The sequence below is a fragment of the Triticum urartu genome, chromosome 7 (genome assembly GCF_003073215.2).
Source record: "Triticum urartu cultivar G1812 chromosome 7, Tu2.1, whole genome shotgun sequence".
NCBI classification, from domain to species: domain Eukaryota; kingdom Viridiplantae; phylum Streptophyta; class Magnoliopsida; order Poales; family Poaceae; genus Triticum; species Triticum urartu.
Window position 1 is genome coordinate 167,286,847 of NC_053028.1, and position 2,423 is coordinate 167,289,269.

The 2,423-nt window shown below is 58.7% G+C and overlaps 1 protein-coding gene across 1 annotated transcript; it reads left to right on the forward strand.

Moving 5' to 3' along the window:
- The first annotated feature begins 239 nt into the window (after positions 1 to 239).
- Positions 240 to 2,059, forward strand: LOC125520612 (zinc finger protein CONSTANS-LIKE 16-like). Its single transcript, XM_048685573.1, has one exon. It carries the CDS (start codon positions 368 to 370, stop codon positions 1,664 to 1,666), a length of 1,299 nt encoding a protein of 432 aa, XP_048541530.1. The 5' UTR covers positions 240 to 367; the 3' UTR covers positions 1,667 to 2,059.
- Positions 2,060 to 2,423: the final 364 nt, after the last annotated feature.

Here is a 2,423-nt window from a genome sequence, read left to right on the forward strand (position 1 = left end):
AAGGCCCGTACGTCACGTAGCCAAACGGAACGGCCCTACCAAAAATCCAGCAGGAGCCAATCAGAGGCCTCCTCGCTGGATGGATATTACCCACCAGCCAATCAGAACGCAGATAAGGCCCGCGAGTGCGCCCAACGACGCACCAAAAGCGCAAAGTACACACGACGCGGGCCCACGAGTAAAGCGTACGAGCCGGGGGCCCACCTCCGCCCCTTCTGCTATAAACCTAGACCCGCGATATTTTCGCCGCAAATATATTTTGGCACCTACAGTGAACCGCAAGCAGCCAGTGCGCGACGCGGCGGTGAAACGGAGTAGCTGCTGGCTTGGTGCGGAGGTGCGCGCCAGCGGCTTTGGTTTTCATTTGATGAGCTGCTCGGGGAAGGCGGCGGACGGCGCGATGGGGAGCAAGGCGGCGCGGGCGTGCGACGGCTGCCTGCGGCGGCGGGCGAGGTGGTACTGCGCGGCGGACGACGCGTTCCTGTGCCAGGGGTGCGACACCTCGGTGCACTCCGCGAACCCTCTCGCGCGGAGGCACGAGCGGGTGCGCCTGCGGCCCACGTCGCCGCTGCTCCCTGGTGCGGTCCCGCGGGAGAGGCGCCGCGGCGACGAGGTCGTGCCGGCGTGGTTCAAGCGCAAGGCGCGGACCCCGCGCTCGCAGGCCAAGAGCGTCGGGCGCCTGCTCTCGAGGCGGCTCGTCGTGCCGCAGGCGTCCGGCGGGGACTCGCCGGAGGAGCAGAAGTGCGACGTGGAGACCGACGAGGAGGAGCTGCTGTACCGCGTGCCCATCTTCGACCCCGCCCTCGCGGAGCTCTGCTCGCCGCTGACTCTCGAGGAAGCGACGACGGCCGTCGCGTCATGCTGCAATGAGGACGGTGCCATCGTCGAGGACCCGACAAAGCCAGCTGCGACGCCGTCTCCGGTGCCGGTTCAGTTCTTCCCCGACAGCCTCGTAAACTTGGGCCCGACGGACGCCGAGCTCATGGAGTTCGCCGCGGACATGGAGGCCCTTCTTGGCCGGCCGGGCATGGACGACGGCGACGAGGAGGAACCGTTCTGCATGGAGGCATTGGGCCTCATCGAGCCGATGGACGTAGACGGCGGGCGAGTCAAGCTGGAGATCGACCCCATGCGAGCGTGTGGCCTCGAGCAGAAGCCGGAGGTGTCCGGCGATATGTTCGACATCGACTTCGACTACGACTCGCCCCTCGGGACACCGGACGAGAACGCGGCAAGCAGCGGTGCCAGTGCGGAGGCCCAGTTCACCCCGAGGAGCCTCGCGCTCAATCTAAACTACGAGGCCATCATGGAGAACTGGGGGAGCTCGCCGTGGGCCGACGGCGAGAGGCCGCACGTCAAGCTCGATGACTGCTGGCCACACGACTACTACTCGCTGCAGGAGGGCGCTTGGATGATGGGAGGAGTGGTTGGCCATGGCGGGGAGGGGTTGGGGACGCCGAGGCTGAGGATGGACGGCGGCAGGGAGGCGCGGGTGTCGCGGTACCGGGAGAAGCGGCGGACGCGGCTCTTCTCGAAGAAGATCCGGTACGAGGTGCGCAAGCTCAACGCCGAGAAGCGGCCGCGGATGAAGGGCCGCTTCGTCAAGCGGGCCAACGGCGCCGGAGGCGGCGTGCCCGTCGCCATCGCCACGGCGTGCGTCGCGTAGCTGCCGATCGTGCAATGCTGTCGGTGTGCATGCATGGCTCTGCAGGCTGCATGGCGCGCGCGCGCACACACAAAACAACTCGTCGAAACTGCTCGTAATTTAGTTACTTTCCTTTTTCAGTTATTACGGTATATGGTGCATTCAGCTGAGTATCCAAGGAATTTCAGGTCGCTCTGATCAGCTAGCTCGCGCTAGTTAGAGTCGAAGAAATGAATAACGGAATAATATTAAGTTTTTCACTTTAGCTATATATTAGGCGACTGAATTTTCATTTTGGATCAGTCAAATTTGTTGCCGTTGATTCAGTGTGCATTATGAAACGTGTGTAAGAGGTCCCATGGATTTGACCGACGCTGTTATTTATTCAGTCGACTTCCTGCCTTTCCTTGCTAAGTGCATGATGCAGCCCCCATGATGTCTCCACTTCATGACTCTTGCACTCACATGGATGGATGAAATGCATGAAAATTTTAGTGTACGTGCATGCCTTTTTCCTTGTGCTTGCTTCTGTTTTTTGCACGTGTTTGCTTTTTTTCCTTTTTAGTTGAGATTTTTTTATGTGTATTTTTAGATGTTGAGTGTGTGTAAATGTATGCATGCAAGTACTACATGTATATACTACTCCCCCATTTCATAATATAGTGCATGTAGATTAAATTTTACAAACTTTGATCAAATTTATAAAGAAAACTATTTATATCTACAGTACTCCCTCCATACCGGTGCACAAGTCATCTTACGAAAATCAAATAATCTC